This window comes from Trichomycterus rosablanca, chromosome 6 (genome assembly GCF_030014385.1).
Source record: "Trichomycterus rosablanca isolate fTriRos1 chromosome 6, fTriRos1.hap1, whole genome shotgun sequence".
In the NCBI taxonomy this organism is placed as follows: Eukaryota; Metazoa; Chordata; class Actinopteri; order Siluriformes; family Trichomycteridae; genus Trichomycterus; species Trichomycterus rosablanca.
The window spans coordinates 921,150-938,750 of NC_085993.1; the positions used below are offsets into that span (position 1 = coordinate 921,150).

Below are 17,601 nucleotides of genomic sequence, written 5' to 3' on the forward strand. Positions count from 1 at the left end.
ACCTGACTGGTACTGTGGGCCACTGATGATGCTGTACTGGGTCCAACCAAAGACCTGAAGACGTCTCATTAAAGACTGAAACCCTGGCTGAGCCGTATTCAGCCGGGCAGTAAGCGGTACTGGGGATTATATACTCTTTATTATAGGTACGTAAACTAGTCCTGGACTAGTACTGGTTAGTCTGTACAGATCTTATAAAGACTGGATTATTTTCTGCAAGATGGTACGTCTCCACTTGGGTCTGTCTAAGCACCTAGCTCTCTCTCTACGTCATCCTACACTCCCGGGAAGAGGGCGTGTCTAAATCCTCAGCTCCCTTAAAATGCTCCTACTGAGGCGCCTTAATTCTGAGTGATGATCTGACCGAATGACGAGGGAGCGTCCGACGCCTCCTCGGCGCTGAAGATCAATCCCAGCATTCAGTGCGGCACAAAAAACTACAAACGTGGCGGACGGATATAATACGGAGCAACCAACAGAGTTCCTTTTTACATTATAATGTAAATAAATTCTCACTGATGTGTAGTCTGTATAAAGGTGGAATTATACGAGTGTGGTTTATTTGTAAATTGGGGGCGTCAGGGAGAGTTTAAGCGTTTTCGGTACACGGAGGGAGACGTTAGCCTGCGTGCTAGCGTCGGTTTGAATGGTCTGACGCTAACTGTGCTAGCTTAGTAAGCTAAAACTGCAGTGACGTTTACTGATTATGAGCTCCATGTGTTATTAGGATCCTCTCTAAGTGTAAACAAAGACACAGAGATAGAAGATAGACACAGACAGACAAACAGATTGATTGATAGACAGATAGAGATGGATAGACAGACAGACAGATAGATATATAGACACAGAGAGATAGACAGACAGATAGAATCCTCTCTACTGAGGAGCTAATCAGGTAGCTAGTAGGACGTCTTTGTTTACACTTTGAGCTTTAGTGTGTTTATCTCCAGTGTGTCATGACAGAGCAGTTTGATGATGATCCTGCCACGCCCAGATTAGTTCAGCAGTACAAACACGACAGAGTAGGAACAGCCGAGACGTAAATGTGAGATAAGACCACACGTGAGGTATGTACGACACCACATGACGTTTTTGCACCAGTGTTAAGAATTGGAATTGGATTGGAAACGCCCTCCAGCAGTGCCACGTGGCAAGACAAAACCCAAGTGGAGGCGTACCATCAGCCCGGTGTGAGCTTCACCCAAGCTTCAGGTCACTTTTGCCATGCCCAAGGAAGTCTGTACGTTAGTCTACGCCTGTGTACGTAATTCCATCCCATTACACTGAAGAGGAAAACAATAAACACACAACTGGTGTTACTGGTCTCCGTGTCTTGCAAAAGCGTCTTTATTCCATTTCGTGAGATCACTCGGCTCTATTGGCTTTATTCAGACGAACGTTCTGATTCTTTGTGAGGTTTACTTTTAATGTCTTGATTATGAAGTCAGTATTTAGTAAAGAAGCTGACGGTAAACGTTCTGTACGATGCTGAAATGTAGGACACGTGCAGGGTCGCTGGTATTAAAGGCTTCATTCATTAGGTTCCTCTGTTCATCATCATCGTCACCATCATCTTGGACCTTCAACACAAACCAGCACTGCGTGGATCCCCTCGGAGACGCCGGCTCATCGCTTCAGAGGCGGCGCGTTTCCGTTCAGCGTGAACCTGCAGGAGGAACCAATCAGAGCACAGAATCAAAACAGATGCAGCGTGATCCCTGAGGTGACAGTACACAGACCTGTACATATGTAATGTTTCATGATGATAGCACTGTTGCAGAATGTAAGGTACACTGTGTGGCCACGCCCCTCCTAATGATCAGGTGTTTCAGCCACGCCCTTTCCTAACAGGTGTATACAATCACTCATCCGTAATGAATTCTAGACTGTGACTTTGTGACAAAGGTCCATAAAGACCTGGGTTGATATGTCTGATGTGAGGGAACTCCCCATAGCCCTGATCTTAACTCCCACTGAACACCTTTGAGACAGACAGACAGATAGATAGACAGACACATAGATAGATAGATATACAGCTGGACAGGGCAACTAACAGAGTTTCAGTAAGACCTGTCACAGCGCATCTCTCAGACACCAACCCTCCATTCATTCACTGTTTTATCACTGCTTTATCCTGGTCAGGGTCACAGTGGGTCTGATTCACTGGGCAAAATGCAGGGGACACCCCGGACATGTCGCCAGTCCATCACAGGACACACACACACACTTTCACAATTTCTACTATCTCCAATTAGCCTGACTGCAAGTTTTTGGGCTTGTGGGGGGAAACCCACACAGACACGGGGAGAACATGCAAACTCCACACAGACAGGACCCTGGGGATTCGAACCCAGGACCTTCTCACTGTGAGTTGACAGCACTACCCTTAAACATCTCAGGAACACCCTGACGGGGCGTCACCCACCCAACCGATAGCACTTCTGAGATTCCACCTCAGATCTCGGTGACGGTGGGGTAGCGTGAGAACCCGCCGCGCCCCGTGACCCGAAATCTACATCTAAAACGTGCGACCCAGAGATAAACGAGACCCGACCGTTACCTGCAGACTCTCTCCATCATGTGAGTCAGGAAACGATCCGATATTCCTGGACTCGACTCCTCGGCCAGACCGAAGGCGTTCTCCAGTTCCTCTAACGCGCACACACTGCTTTTACTCACGCGCCGCTTCTCCTTTAACTACACACACACACACACACACACACACACACACACAGCATGTACAGCAACGTCAGCACTGCTGGAACCAAATCCAGTCAGATCCCACAAAATAAGATTGTTTTTATTTAAAATAATGTCATAGATCCACTTTATATCCACACACATCTCCACTCAGTACCTTTAAATATTAACAACAATATTTTATTATCACAAACACACTATCTGGACATGACTGTGCCTGTCTGTGCCCAGGTCAAGAACAAATATTAATAAAACAGAGCGACGTCTGTGTGATCTTTCCTCTGAGAAGCTTCTCACAAGTCTGAGAATTTAATCTCATTGGCCAAGAAACTGAATCTGGGCATTTTTTACAAGGCGGCACCACCAACATTCTACCAAAAATAAAAAAAAAACCCTCAAGACTGGGTTCTGTGGGTCAAATTGAACCACAAAGCATCATGAAGCAGTAAGAGCCAACAGCAGATCTGGTCCATCATACTAGACTTGGCACCGGCTTGGGACCTGCACTTAGAGCGCACTGACAAGCGCACGTCTGACCGGCTGATTGCACCTCCGAGATTCCCTACTGGCAGTGCCATCTTACAGCAGATCTCAAGCTGATCGAGTGTGCTGGAAAAATAAAGTCGGATCCCTCAAAGCTGCATTTCACAGCTTACAGGACTAAAGGATCTGCTGTCAACATACTGGTGCCAGATACCACACGGCACCTCCAGTAGTCCTGTGGAGTCCATGCCTCGGACAGGTCAGAGCTGTTTTTGTGGCACCTTGGGGATCCACGCAACGTTACAGCTGATCAGTGTATGAAACCAGCAGTGGTTAAGTGGTTATTAGAAATTAATAGTAATAAATTAAAGTAAAACCAGCCAATCAGAGCATTGTTGTGATGCTGGGTGTGATGGGTGATGTGTGTACCTCTCTGAACACCGGTCTGAGGACTGTTGTGAGCGACGACGACTTTGGCTGCCTCCTCATCACCTCTGCTGTCTGTAATCAAACACAAACACGTGAAAACGATGTAGTAGCTACAGTTGTGTTCAAAATAATAGCAGTGTGTTTAAAAAAGTGAATAAAGAATTCTTATAATAGCTTTTATTTTCATATACACAAATGCATTGACAACACTGCACATTCTTTTCCAAATCAAAACATGAATTAAAATTGATCAAATGTGTTATTACTTTACAGAAAGTGAAGAAAAGGGAATATTAGACTGTTCAAAAAAATTGCAGTGTCTGCATTTACTGTTTAAACTGAAAAATGCTTCAATATTTGGCTTTCCTGTAAACCACTAAACTAATAATCAGTTGTATAACCATTGTTTCTGAGAATTGCTTCACATCTGTTTCATGGAATCAACCAACTTCTGGCACCTGTGAACAGGTATTCCAGCCCAGGACGATTGGACCACATTCCACAATTCCTCTGCATTTCTTGGTTTTGCCTCAGAAACAGCATTTTTGATGTCACCCCACAAGTTCTCTATTGGTTTAAGGTCCGGAGATTGGGCTGGCCAGTCCATAACATTAATCTTGTTGGTCTGAAACCAAGATGTTGCACACTTACTGGTGTGTTTGGGGTCATTGTCTTGTTGAAACATCCATTTCAAGGGCATTTCCTCTTTGGCATGAGGCAACACGACCTCTTCAAGTATTTGGATGTATTCAAACTGATCCATGATCCCTGGTATGTGATAAATAGGCCTGACACCATAGTATGAGAAACATCCCCATATCATGATGCTTGCGCCGCCATGCTTCACTGTCTTCACAGTGTACTGTGGCTTGAATTCAGTGTTCGGGGGTCGTCTGACAAACTGTCTGCGGCCACTAGACCCAAAAAGAACGATCTTGCTTTCATCAGTCCACAAAATGTTGCGCCATTTCTCTTTAGGCCAGTGAATGTGTTCTTTGGCAAATTGTAACCTCTTCAGCACATGTCGTTTTTGCAACAATGGGACTTTGCGGGGGCTTCTTGCCGATAGCTTGGCTTCACACAGGCGTCTTCTAACTGTCACAGTACTCACAGGTAACTTTAGACCTTCTTTGATCTCCCTGGAGCTGATCATTGGCTGAGTCTTTGCCATTTTGGCTATTCTTCAATCCATCCGAATGGTAGTTTTCCATTTTCTTCCACGTCTTTCTGGTTTTGGTTGCCATTTTAAAGCATTTGAAATCATTTTAGCTGAGCAGCCTATAATTTTCTGCACTTTTTTATGTTTTTCCCTCTCCAATCGACTTTTTAATCAAAGTACGCTGTTCTTCTGAACAATGTCTGGAACGACCCATTTCACTCTGTTTTTTAGAGAGAAATGCACCATAACCAGCATGTACAACATCTGCTGCTTTTATACTTTAATAAGGGTCACCTGTTTGACACCCATTTTTTCACAGAATGAATGACCTGACTAATTGAACTTTACACTGCTATTATTTTGAACACGCCCCTTTTAGTTACTTATTCAATTACACAGAATCAGCAGCATGCATGTCATGATAGTTGGGTCTGTTGGTTTTTTATTACTCTACTACACCTACTAGTAAGTTTTTTGCCATGTATAAATATAATTTCTACCAAAAACAGTGATTGATCTGGTTAGTGATGTTGGACTGCTATTATTTTGAACACAACTGTAGCACCGAACATCAACGTCCATATCATAACAAATACATCCACAGATAAAATTAAAAGCCTTTACTTTGGTTTGGCAGCTGCACAAAATAAAATAAAATAATAGTTTAATAAAACACCTCATAATGAGTGCTTGTTGGAGCTGCGGTACGTTTATATTTTTACATTTTCTGCATTTAGGGGACGCTCTTATCCAGAGCGACTTACAGAAGAGCTTCCATAGTGAACATTACCTTACTCTAGATTAAGTTAACAACAGTCCAACACAAATCTGCTGTTAGAGCGTTAGTTACTAAGTACATGTCAGTTTAAGTGTTTAGTAAAGAGCTGATGAAGGTTTTTATTCGTCTTTTGAAGACAGCAAGAGACTCAGATGTTCAGACAGACAAGGGAAGCTCGTTCCACCATCCTTGATGCTTGATCGTCTTCCTCGAGTCCTGGGTGGAGGATCAAGTCGAGCGAGACCAGTGGCTCGGCGGTTGCGTGGTACAGAGCGGGGTTTGATTAGACCTCGACAGTAGCTTGGGGCTGCTCCATTTTTGGCTTTGTACAGGAAGCCGGTGAAGAGAACGCAGCAGTGGGGTGATGATGTGGCAGTGTTTGGGTTGGGAGCCACTGTACTGGTGGTATTCTTTTTCTTCTGTCCACAGTCAGTAGAGCTTTACATCTCCATGTGGCAGCATGGTGGCTCGGGGGGTAGCACTGTCGCCTCTCAGCAAGAAGGTCCTGGGTTCGATTCCCAAGTGGAGCGGACCAGGTCCTTTCTGTATGGAGTTTGCATGTTCTCCCCGTGTCTGTGTGGGTTTCCTCCCACAGTACAAAGACTGTGGGGTGCAAGTGAGGTGAACTGGTTTGATATTAAACTTGAACTGGTAAATCTTGTGTCCTGTCATGAATGGAACCAAAATCCTAATAAAATAAACTAATATCCATGGGCATAGAGGCTGTCGGGTACAGTAAGATCCCCTTCTCATGTTTTTTTTGTCCTTGTGGTCAGCAGCGAACTCAAACCACGCTTAGAAATTTACATTTTTGGAGAAGAACGGGGGTCTGTGTTACACCTGCTATAACAGGAGAGCAGCGTATGATTACAGCTCCACTGTATCTGTATACAGAGTGAGTTCTGGCGACATCTGCTGACAGAAAACAGAATTGCAGCCTAATAAATGAACTAAAATTTGTGCCTTTACTTTTAAAATCAGTGAATTAACTTGTAATATCTGCATATTTTCTTCTCAAATCAGTGCATTTACTCTTAAATCAGTGCATTTACTCTTAAATCAGTGCATTTACTCTTAAAATCAGTGCATTTACTCTTAAAATCAGTGCATTTACTCTTAAAATCAGTGCATTTACTTTTAAAATCAGTGCATTTACTCTTAAAATCAGTGCATTTACTTTTAAAATCAGTGCATTTACTCTTAAAATCAGTGCATTTACTCTTAAATCAGTGCATTTACTCTTAAAATCAGTGCATTTACTTGTAATATTGGCTTATTTTCTTCCGGCATGTTTTTACCCGCTATAACAGGAGAGCAGCGTATGATTACAGCGCCACTGTAGCTGTATAATCTAGTACAAGTGAGTTCTGGCGACATCTGCTGACAGAAAACAGAACTGCAGCCTAATAAACGAGCTAAACATCCACATACACACTCACCGTACAGACTGTATGTCTCTGTCCTCTCTGCAGTTTGTTGACAGAACTGGCTCTCACAGTGGGAGGAAACGTCCACATCGGACCCTCGTCCCTGTCCTCGCCCTCGCCGTCCCTGACAGACGAGCACAAACCGCACAAAAGCGGCGGTTACATTGCACACCACACACTGAGCGGCGTCTGTATAAAGGTGTGTGTAGTACCGTACGTGTCAGAATCGTCGGAGCTGGACTCGTCCCCGTGGCCCTCGGACCTCCAGCGGCGGTAGCGGTCGATCAGCTCGGCTAGGTAGGACGTTTTCTTGGTGTAGCGGGTGATGAACTTGTGCTTCAGCAGCTCTTTAGCCGTCGGCCTCTGCAGGGAACGTCGGCGTTAACTGGACCGAACAGCAGCTCGTAATAACACAGCGGTCAGTGCCTATCCCAACTGCTTAATCCCACTGACCCCTGTTCATTCACTCAATCACTCACACCCAGGGGTAATACCAAGCAGCCAATTCACCTTCTGCATGTTTCCTTCTGTGCCAGTGGGTGCTGGATATCAGCTGCCAATCCTGATCAATTAGAACTAGTCATCTATGAACTTACAGCGGGGCGCTTGGGTGGCGCAGCAGTAATTTAGACTAGCCCACTACCCCTGGGATCTAGGGTTCGAATCCCCAGCAGTGCTATTGTCTGGTCAGGCATCTACAGACCAGTCTTGATATGCTACGCCTTAGGTGGTGGGTGTTACTGCACTGCGCTCAGTGATTCCGGAAAAGCCGGCTCCAACCCAGTGCGACCCTGACCAGGATACAGCGGTAGTGAGAAATAAAAACGAATGAAAGGTTTTATAGTATTGCTATAGGAGTATTTTAAGCCCTGACTTTTAGCTTAGTGATTCCATTGTCATCTATCTTATCCTGGTCAGGGTCCACGTGTGTCCATGCAGACGCCCAACCGACCAGTAGCTCCGCTGAGATTCGAACCCTGGATCCCCAGATCTCAGCAGCAGTGGGCTAGCGTACCTAACCGCTGCTCCTCCCGAGTGCTCAAATGCTGTTTTGATTTTAATGCAGTGGTAGCTCAGTGATTAAGGTACCGGACTAGCAATCGGAAGGTTGCAGGTTCAAATCCTGAGCAGTGCTATCAGCCGTCTCCACAGACATGACTGGTTTTAGTTTGAGAAGCGGGTCACTTAAGCCCTGCACTGGATTGGCCCCCTGTCCTGAGTGTTGGACCCACCGCGACCCTGACCAGGATTAAGCGGTTGATAAGAAGGAAATGAAAGGTAGAAGACTCACGAATCGTGGATCTTTGTTCAGACACGCCTCCACAAACTCCTTAAAGGCCTTGCTGTAGTTTCCCTCCAGAGCGGGCGGGTTGTTTTTGGGGATGAGGAACAGCACCCTCATGGGGTGCAGGTCCGAGTTCGGCGGCTCCCCCTTGGCGAGCTCGATGGCCGTGATGCCCAGCGACCAGATGTCGGCCTGGTACGGAGAAAAGAGAAACGGAGAAGATCTGTGTAGTTCTGCACTGCTGACCAGACAGATCACCAGCACATTCACATCTGATACCAGTAAGAGGAAATCCAGTGTGGAGAGTGGGTTGGCTGGAGGGTCGAAGCTACATTCACATGTACGCATTTGAAGGACACTTTTGTTTATAGCCATTTACAACGGAGATGGATTACAATGAGCAATTCGTGTTTAAGGGCCTCGCTCAAGGGCCCGACTGTGCCAATTTGCAGGTCTGCTCAAGCTTGAGCAATCAGCCTTACTTATCTATCTAGCTTTCTGGGCACCTACACTAACAATGATTGGCTGGTCTGAGGGAGGGAGGGTCGTAGTGATTCCTCATATCTGCTGCAGTCACGCCCTCTGCTGGCTGATCGAGGCGCTGCACAGAGACGGGGGATAACAGAGATCAGTGTGTGACTCTTTGTGCACGATACGGATCTCAGTCGCTTCTGCTGAATGCTGCAAATGCAAATCCTCCCAACAGCCCCGTACCAAACACATCTGCCACGATTATATGCAATTTAGCCCAAAAATGGTAGGGAAGCGGTCATATCCAAGTCTTTTGGAAGCCAGTAGGAACCCGAACAACTTCAACAATGCTCAAAAATCACCCAGAAAGGAGTTAAACAGTTAAATAGTTCGTTAATCAGTAAATAATCTGGTTCACTACATGGTCAAAAGTATGTGGACGCCTGATCATGAGCTTGCTGGGTTTCAGATTCATGTTCTCAGACGTGTTTATTTCTATTATCGTACCTTGAAGTCGTACGCAGACTGCTTGATGACCTCCGGCGCCATCCAGAACGGCGTCCCCACGAACGTGTTCCTCTTGATCTGAGTGTCCGTGAGCTGACCGGCCACCCCGAAATCTGCCAGCTTCACCTCGCCGTGCTCCGACAGCAGGACGTTAGCGGCTGCGCGGTGATAAAAAACAACGTTTGGATGAATTACACTAGTGAACAACTGCAGAAAAGGGAGGAGAAACGACTACAAACATCTATTCACTATATCAAGCCGCTTGGTCAGGGTCACGGTGGGTCTGAAGCCACACAAAACGCTGGACTCGAGACGGGAATACTTAATCAAACCCAGGAATCATTATTATTATTATTATTATTGGTTTATTTACATCCAAAGTGACCTACAGTACTGTGACAGTATACTGTCTGAGCAATTAAGGGTTAAGGGCCCTTGCTCAAGGGCCCAACAGTGTCAACCTGGCAGTGGTGGGGCTTGAACCAGCGACCTTTCGATTACTAGTCCAGTACTGCCCTTTATAATTTAGAGCCACAAGGGCTCACCTTTAATATCATCCACCCTTCTAGGAAGCCTTTCTACAAGACTTTGGAGTGTGTCTGTGGGGATTTGTGCCCATCATTGAGTCAGTAGAGTTGGATACAGACTAGTTTTTAAACACCGTGTCCACTCACTGTCCACTCTATTAGACACTCCTACCTAGTCGGTCCACCTTGCAGATGTAAAGTCAGAGACGATCGCTCATCTATTGCTGCTGTTTGAGTCGCTCATCTTCTAGACCTTCATCAGTGGTCACAGGACGCTGCCCACGGGGCGCTGTTGGCTGGATGTTTTTGGTCGGTGGACTATTCTCAGTCCAGCAGTGACGGTGAGGTGTTTAAAAATCCACTCATACCAGCACAACACACACTAACACACCAGCACCATGTCAGTGTCACTGCAGCGCTAAGAATCATCCACCACCTAAATAATACCTGCTCTGTGGGGGTCCTGTGGGGGTCCTGACCATTGAAGAACAGCATGAAAGGGGGGTAACAAAGCATGCAGAGAAACAGATGGACTACAGTCAGTAATTGTAGAACTACAAAGTGCTTCTATATGGTAAGTGGAGCTGATAACATGGACAGTGAGTGTAGAAACAAGGAGGTGGTTTTAATGTTATGGCTGATCGGTGTATATATTTGAACGGTGTTGGAGATACGACGTCAGTCCTGACCTTTAATATCTCGGTGGATCTTCCTCTCGCTGTGCAGGTAATCCAGTCCTTTCAGGATCTCTCTCAGGATGGTGGCGATGTAGGCTTCCTCCAGAGGACCGGGCTTCAGCTGAACACACACACACAGCACACGGACGTTCTCAAAACATTCCTAATTAATTCATTAATTCTTTATTTCTGTTATTACTCACCATGTCCAGAGCCGAGCCGCCACCCAGATACTCCATGATGATCCATAGTTTGGTGCCCTGCACTCACACACACACACACACACACTCGAGTCAGGACTGTGTACACTGACATCATGTTTGCATTATTTTCATGCATTTTTCTCCCAATTTAGTCATATCCAGTTCCCCTGGTTATATCTCGCCATAGCGAACACATGCCCCCTCCCACATGTGTGCAGTCTGAATCCCGACCACTTCTTTTCACCTGCAGATTTAGGTTCAAATCGAGATCTGAGGTTAAGGTACTGGACTAGTAATCAAAAGCTCACTGGTTCAAGCCCCACTACTTCCAGGTTGCCACTGTTGGGCCCTTGAGCAAGGCCCTTAACCCTCAATTCCTAAGATTGTATACTGTCTCAGTACATGTAAAAGTAAATCTCTATTACGTACAGAGAGTCATGCACTGCTCTCCATTATTCACCGTCTCTGTGCAGTGCCTCCACCAGCCAGCAGAGGTCGTAATTGCAGCAGTTTTAAGGAAGCCCTTCCACCCAGCACTCGCTAGCCAATCATGTCTGTGTTTAGGCACTCTACTGGCCATTAGCAAGGCTGAGATTTGAACTCATGAGCTCAGACACCCTTTCTAATTTTTAGAGCTTTTATAGCACCGTAAGAGTTTGGGGAAGGACCTTTCCGGCTCCACTTCATTTGTACACCTATGCACAGAGCAAAGTCCATACAGACATGGATGGTTCCAGTTGAAGGGAACTTTGGAAAATTGGAACAATGATTGTGAGCTAAGCCAATCTCTGTTATCCAACCAGACCTCACAAATGGGCACAAATGTCCACAGACATACTCCTGAATGTCTAAAAAGCTTATCTCATTATCAGGTGTCCACATACTTTTGGCCATACCATTGTTTACTCATTTACTTATTTATTAAGTTATACAGTAAACAGGTCTATTCGATGTCCGGTACTTATTTACATGAACACACTCCTCTGCCCTCCACCAGGTGGCGTAATGTCTCTTTATCCTGGTCAGGGATACAGTGGGTCCAGGCATAGTAGCAATACACCCTGAACTTGGTGTCTATATATCACAGACACTGCACACTCATACATTCTCGTACTTACACCTGGGGCAGTTTTGCCTCCTGTGGCACAGGGAGAACATGCAAATCTCCCTACAGACAGCGACCAGAGGTGAGACTCGAACCCGACGTATAAAGATCAAAAGCATGAACAGTTACTCGTCCAGACCTTCAGGTAGGAGCCGAAGTATCTGGTGACGAAGGGACTGTCGCACTGGCTGAGCACCGTGATCTCCTGCTGGATGTCCTCCATCTCGTCCTCGGCCTCCTCCAGGTCGATGATCTTGATGGCCACCACCGCCTTCGTCCTGTTGTTGATCCCCTTGTAAACCTCTCCGAAGGAACCCTTCCCGATGCGCTCCAGTTTGGTGAAGAACCGCTCGGGATCCAGACGAGCGTTCTGCTCAGGAAAGAAGAGGCTGTATATATTATATAAACATCTACGCATGTGTTCAGTATGATGAGATTCTTTATCTGTGTATCCCAGCTTGTTCGGGAGCAGCCCATAAGCTGAGAGGGTTAAGGAACATGCTCGAGGGTCCAACAGTGGCTTATATGGTTAATTTATTACACTTATTAATGACTGTTGTGGCTTAAGCACATTAATTCAAAAATTAGAAGCGAGTCCCAATACTTCGTCCATGTAAAGCAGGGGTGCTCACACTTTTGTGGCTTGAGATCTACTATTTAAGTCGACAGGTCATCACCATCTACTTTTTAATTGGTTGGCCTCATCATTTTTTTAAATGCGCTTCAGTTCCTGTACTGATATTCAGCTTTACAGAGTGAGCGAGTGAAAAATCACACTGACCTTATTCTGATGATTTACTCTGAATGGTGTCGGTCAGGTTTATGTATCTGGACAGGAGCTGCTGATGCCAAATCTCACCAGGCTTCCAAGTGTTCATCAGTAAGGGTGGAGCCATATCTAGACTTCATTAGCAGGTTCATCCAAAAAAATGCTGTCAAATATGTGGCTCATTTTCTCATGTTTGGATATTTTTCCTCAGCCTCAGTTCCAAAACTGTCCAGCAGAGGCGCTTGACTTCACATGAATGTCAGATCGAGGGTTAAAATTTCCCCGTCAGCTTCTTCCATGTATAAACAGAACAGCGTCTCTGCAGCGTTCCTGCCCGAATCGAAGCGTTTGTGGTTTCTTTGTGCTCGGTTGTGCTCTTCACAAACAGTGCAGGGCACAGAAGGAAAAATGCAAAAATGGCGCAAACTGGCTACTGATGAATGAGAACGTTCTACATTTGCGACGCTTTAGGTGGGCTGAGGTGTAGCTATGGTAACAAAGCGCAAATTAAAGAAACAGCGGCCACATTTCATGACGATCACGTTCAATGGTCAATCGTGATCGACGTACTGGGCACCCTTGATGTAATGTTTATTGTATGAACAGATATAAACGTGGTACTATAATTGTTTAAATATGGTCAAAATATGACGTGGTTTGGTATGTTTTGTTTGTTTGTTAGTTGGTATAGTAAATATACAGTACAGTACAGTAATAATAAGGTAACAGGATGGTTTGTATTGTAGTATTCAGCATCTCTGAAGGGTTTAAACTGAGGATTAGTTTTCCCTCAGTAATCAACTGTCCAGCTTATACAGAAACATCTCCGGAATGAACCAGATCTGTTTGTTCTCCACCTGAACTCAGATTGTGATCAGTAGGATGATTACGTTTCCTCTTGTCTTGACTTGACTTGATCACACCTGACAGCACTCAGCATTACTTCTGCGTTACTTTTGCGTTACTTCTGCGTTACTTTTGCGTTACTTCTGCGTTACTTCTGCGCAGTCGGGCGTGTCTGAACACTGATTTTTTTATTCCATCCTACCATGCTTGTGGTAAGGCGCATTAATACCAGTTGTAGTTCTGCCTGTTTAATAATCTTTTATTCGTTGTCTGTTTTACCACCACTTTATCCTGGTCAGGGTCGCAGTGGGTACAATTCACAAATCAAGTATGCTCCTTGACTATTTGACCTACACGTATCAAACCAAACGTGGAACAAAATGATGTTACTCATAAACCACAAGGCAAAACATAGATAGTTGATAGATAGATAGATAGATAGAAAGACAAATAAATAAATAGACAGATAGACAGACAGACAGACAAAGGTAGACAAACATTTACATAGATAGTTAGCCAAATACTGTAGATTACAGATAGACAAATAAATAGATAGACCGACAGATAGCTAGACAGATAGACAAACATATAGATGGATAGTTAGACAGATACTGTAGATAGATAGATAGATAGATAGATAGATAGATAGATAGATAGATACAGTGTATCACAAAAGTGAGTACACCCCTCACATTTCTGCAGATATTTAAGTATATCTTTTCATGGGACAACACTGACAAAATGACACTTTGACACAATGAAAAGTAGTCTGTGTGCAGCTTATATAACAGTGTAAATTTATTCTTCCCTCAAAATAACTCAATATACAGCCATTAATGTCTAAACCACCGGCAACAAAAGTGAGTACACCCCTTAGTGAAAGTTCCTGAAGTGTCAATATTTTGTGTGGCCACCATTATTTCCCAGAACTGCCTTAACTCTCCTGGGCATGGAGTTTACCAGAGCTTCACAGGTTGCCACTGGAATGCTTTTCCACTCCTCCATGACGACATCACGGAGCTGGCGGATATTCGAGACTTTGCGCTCCTCCACCTTCCGCTTGAGGATGCCCCAAAGATGTTCTATTGGGTTTAGGTCTGGAGACATGCTTGGCCAGTCCATCACCTTTACCCTCAGCCTCTTCAATAAAGCAGTGGTCGTCTTAGAGGTGTGTTTGGGGTCATTATCATGCTGGAACACTGCCCTGCGACCCAGTTTCCGGAGGGAGGGGATCATGCTCTGCTTCAGTATTTCACAGTACATATTGGAGTTCATGTGTCCCTCAATGAAATGTAACTCCCCAACACCTGCTGCACTCATGCAGCCCCAGACCATGGCATTCCCACTACCATGCTTGACTGTAGGCATGACACACTTATCTTTGTACTCCTCACCTGATTGCCGTCACACATGCTTGAGACCATCTGAACCAAACAAATTAATCTTGGTCTCATCAGACCATAGGACATGGTTCCAGTAATCCATGTCCTTTGTTGACATGTCTTCAGCAAACTGTTTGCGGGCTTTCTTGTGTAGAGACTTCAGAAGAGGCTTCCTTCTGGGGTGACAGCCATGCAGACCAATTTGATGTAGTGTGCGGCGTATGGTCTGAGCACTGACAGGCTGACCCCCCACCTTTTCAATCTCTGCAGCAATGCTGACAGCACTCCTGCGCCTATCTTTCAAAGACAGCAGTTGGATGTGACGCTGAGCACGTGCACTCAGCTTCTTTGGACGACCAACGCGAGGTCTGTTCTGAGTGGACCCTGCTCTTTTAAAACGCTGGATGATCTTGGCCACTGTGCTGCAGCTCAGTTTCAGGGTGTTGGCAATCTTCTTGTAGCCTTGGCCATCTTCATGTAGCGCAACAATTCGTCTTTTAAGATCCTCAGAGAGTTCTTTGCCATGAGGTGCCATGTTGGAACTTTCAGTGACCAGTATGAGAGAGTGTAAGAGCTGTACTACTAAATTGAACACACCTGCTCCCTATGCACACCTGAGACCTAGTAACACTAACAAATCACATGACATTTTGGAGGGAAAATGACAAGCAGTGCTCAATTTGGACATTTAGGGGTGTAGTCTCTTAGGGGTGTACTCACTTTTGTTGCAGGTGGTTTAGACATTAATGGCTGTATATTGAGTTATTTTGAGGGAAGAATAAATTTACACTGTTATATAAGCTGCACACAGACTACTTTTCATTGTGTCAAAGTGTCATTTTGTCAGTGTTGTCCCATGAAAAGATATACTTAAATATCTGCAGAAATGTGAGGGGTGTACTCACTTTTGTGATACACTGTAGATAGATAGATAGATAGATAGATAGATAGACAGACAGACAGACAGATAGATAGACAAACATAAGATGGATAAACTGATAGATAGACAGACAGACAGACAAATAAATAGACATATAGATAGACTGAATAGTTAGACAGATACTGTAGATAGACAGACAAACATAAGATGGATAAACTGATAAATAGATAGACAAACATAGTTGGATAATTAGACCGATAAATTGATAGACAGACAGATAGATAGATAGACAGACTGAGTGCCAGACAGACAGATAGATAGACAGACAGATGATAGAAAGATATATAGACAGATGATAGAAAGATATATAGACAGACTGATAGACTGTCAAATGTAAAGCCAAGTTATACAGAAGTGATATAAACCACAAAGGTAACACACACATCTATAGAGCTCAATGTGATCCTCAGTGTTCCAGTCAGCTGCAGTAACTGGTGTAAGTTTATTATACTGGTTGTACTGCTGTGTGTATGATGGGAGTGTTGGATGATATAGATGATTAGCGGAAGTACCTGGTTGTTTATACCCAGTAAATGAGCCATGATGCCGGGACACTCAGTGCTGGAGCCCCGCTGTTTCTCTCTCAGCTCCGGACCGTTACCGTCTGTTTACACCCCGAACCCTCCTCAGCTCTCTCACACACACGGGGAGTCCATTCACTGTACCAGCTGATACCTTCATCCACAACAAACACCTGTCAGTGCATGTATACCTTCACTTCAATCACAATCCTCTCTGAGGAGACTCTACCCTTCTACCTACTGCTCACTTTGTCAAAGGGGAGGCGCTGGTGCGCATGCGTCACACGCTCCTGACAGTCGGGTATTGTAGGTCTCTGCTACACTACAGAACTACAGAACGCTGCAACGCTGTCAAAAAGATTGGGACAGGGGCAAAAATCAAATCACACGATTTTTAAACGCTCCACAGTGAGCAGGTGAGTTGGTAACAGGTGAGGGAATCATGATCAGGTATAACAGGAGGATCCATTTACTTGGATTGGAATCCGACTTTTGAGCCTTTAGACAAACAGTCACACAAATAAAACGAACAGGACATGGAATTTATTAATGTGACTGTTGTTCCTTATAGTGGATCTGTTCACTTATTATTCATTATAAAAGTAATAAAACTCTTGCATAAGTTTATTTCCTTATAAGATAAGATTAGACTTTATTGATTCCCTTGAGGAAATTAACTTGTTTGTTACAGCAGTATTAAGAAAAGGAAGTAAAACAGAAAGAGACACCTGAGTGAAAAACGTATTTAAACTAAAAGGATATTCTTTAAATATCCTTATATATATATATATTATATTAATATTACAAATGACCAGTGGTGGCTCCTGCCAAATCTCTCAGGGGGGGAATTGTTGCAATGATGGCCAAGGTGACCCGTTCAATGGATAAATTAAAGCTTAAATAATGAACATTTTAAGTCATTTGTCAGTTTGCCCTCACAAATAACTTTGAACATGGAGAGAGAGAGAGCAGCTTTACCATTAATCATAAAATGAAGTAAAGCTTCACACTAACAATTTATTTTTAGCATTTTATTTTAGGTGCAGCAGATCCAGAATAAAGATCGGGGGCATCGGGGCTGATGTGCAATGAATAAAGACGTACAATTAAACAATTGGGGAGATACAATAAGTGCAATCACAATTCACTATTTAAAAATGACATTACTTACGTGTAATTTACGTGTAACTTATATGATTTTCCCCCCTTTGTAGATACTTGATGTTTAAATTTGGTCTGGGTGGCCCTAATTCTTTAGCTGCTAATTTATCCTGATTACTACAATGACTGAATGGCATGTCCCTTAATGACACGATGGAGTTGCTCTGAACTGAGGTGACGGTAGTCGTGGTGACGAGATCGCTACACCAGGTTACGTGTGATGCAAGCACG

The 17,601-nt window shown here is 44.4% G+C and overlaps 1 protein-coding gene across 2 annotated transcripts; it reads right to left on the bottom strand.

Moving 5' to 3' along the window:
- Positions 1-1,316: 1,316 nt before the first annotated feature.
- Positions 1,317-16,447, bottom strand: stk25a (serine/threonine kinase 25a). Of its 2 annotated transcripts, XM_062997209.1 has the most exons (11): positions 16,201-16,447; positions 11,891-12,121; positions 10,647-10,703; positions 10,456-10,564; positions 9,240-9,397; positions 8,268-8,453; positions 7,194-7,339; positions 6,989-7,100; positions 3,613-3,684; positions 2,561-2,697; positions 1,317-1,666 (listed from the first exon to the last, which is right to left on the bottom strand). In XM_062997209.1, the coding sequence occupies exons 1-11, from the start codon at positions 16,228-16,230 to the stop codon at positions 1,627-1,629; spliced, it is 1,278 nt and encodes a 425-aa protein (XP_062853279.1). In that variant the 5' UTR covers positions 16,231-16,447; the 3' UTR covers positions 1,317-1,626. The 2 variants fall into 2 exon arrangements, with proteins under 2 accessions (XP_062853279.1, XP_062853276.1); XM_062997206.1 differs by lacking the exon at positions 16,201-16,447 and having other exon boundaries at positions 11,891-13,116.
- Positions 16,448-17,601: the final 1,154 nt, after the last annotated feature.